General features: G+C 35.8%; 1 protein-coding gene across 1 annotated transcript; it reads right to left on the reverse strand.

Moving 5' to 3' along the window:
- Positions 1-705: 705 nt before the first annotated feature.
- On the reverse strand, positions 706-1,290 carry LOC115230881 (G2/mitotic-specific cyclin S13-7-like). Its single transcript, XM_029800993.1, has one exon. It carries the CDS (start codon positions 1,288-1,290, stop codon positions 706-708), a length of 585 nt encoding a protein of 194 aa, XP_029656853.1.
- Positions 1,291-1,604: the final 314 nt, after the last annotated feature.

Here is a 1,604-nt window from a genome sequence, read left to right on the forward strand (position 1 = left end):
GAGGCTCTAACTTACATTGTATAAGTGCAATGCCTGCTTCAACATTGTTTAATTTTCAATGCAAAAGAGGTTAAAATGCATATTTTGATAAAATGCAAACTTGAATTTCAAAATTGTAAATTTGAAATTTTCAATTGCAATTAGAAGTTTGTGTTTTGCAGATGCCATTTGAAGTTGTACTTGCAAATTGAATTATGCAGATGACATTTGAAGTAAATCTTAATAACCCGAATAAACTGCTCATCACAGGACACTGTCAATTAAAGGTCGATATTCAACATAAATCAAAAACAGCAATAAATTCAATTCTAAAAGAAACACAAAGAAGTATTAAAACAAAAGTAAAGTTCAAATATCACTCGATTAAACAGACAGATTTCTAAAAAACTAGGAATAACCCACCAACCTCTCTGCTGACATATGAATCATCCCAATTCTGCATATTATGGTGATTCTCACTCTCACGCGAACTAAAAGCCTCATGTCCCAATGCTGACAAAGATGCCAAATGAGGTTTAACAACGTTCAAAACATAAGCAATGCAATTGGTCAGTTTAGGCAGATCATAACCACAGCAAAACTGCTCGTACTTATATATAGGTCTGACAATTTTCATAAGGACCACCGAAATTGCGGAAGCCAGCATTGATCTCGGAAATTCAGCAGACACTGAATCCAACAGGACATAAGTTAGCATCTAAAATGTCACTTCTTGAATACTTTGGAACCCTGAATCAGCTTGTACTGGGAATAATTTGGAATATCAATATCGTCAGAGAAATATGACTGCAAAAACAGCTTGAGCCACAGAAAAGGAGTGGGGACTTGAAGCGCCCAGTCCAAGGCAAAAAGGATCTTAATTTCCATAGCCATCACATCTTTAGAAGTAAAGGCATCTGCTGTCATGCCAGAGTAGTCAGACACACAACAAGAATCGTCAGACTCGAATTTTGCTGCCAAAAAGAGACAAGTGATTCCAATAAGTTGTAGTTCAGACATTTTAGTGTTACTCAACGCAAGATATCTGTCCAAAATATCCACGGAAAGGTAAAATATTTCCCGGTCGTGTTGAAAAGTTTTGGTCACTTTCATGAGCCAGTGAATCAGTTTCGCCCTTGCATAACAGGTCACGTTCAAGGGCTTGAAGGAATTTGGAGGACAGTGCTTGGACTCAATCTCTAACCACAATTTTATGATCTCGGTTTGCTTGCTCTCAGGTTTAGGATGAAGGCTATGATCTGTCCTGAACATGGCTCGGATTGGGGCGTTTCGACTTAATAAAGTCGGCATTTCAAATATTTCGAATGAAAATCAAAGGAAAAAAACTGGCATTAACTTAATTTTATTGTAAGAAAATATCTTTTTAAATAATTTATTTTAAAAAGAAGCTATATAAGTAATATTATTTGACTTTAGTGAGAAAGCTGGTAAATAAATAAACAAAAATTAAATTTTAGACTAAACTGATATAATAATCTGTGACATGGGCAACTATGTCGCTATGGGCAGCCTGAACCACAGAAAGGTATTAAACATAAACAAGGAAAGGAAAGAGTTATTCCCACACGTGCCACACACGATACAATCTTCTTAACCATCGTTTG

This window comes from Octopus sinensis, unplaced genomic scaffold, assembly GCF_006345805.1.
Source record: "Octopus sinensis unplaced genomic scaffold, ASM634580v1 Contig16623, whole genome shotgun sequence".
NCBI lineage: Eukaryota > Metazoa > Mollusca > Cephalopoda > Octopoda > Octopodidae > Octopus > Octopus sinensis.

Excerpts from the sequence above, each read along its gene's own strand:
- LOC115230881 (XM_029800993.1), bottom strand. The coding sequence starts at position 1,290 with ATGCCGACTTTATTAAGTCGAAACGCCCCAATCCGAGCCATGTTCAGG.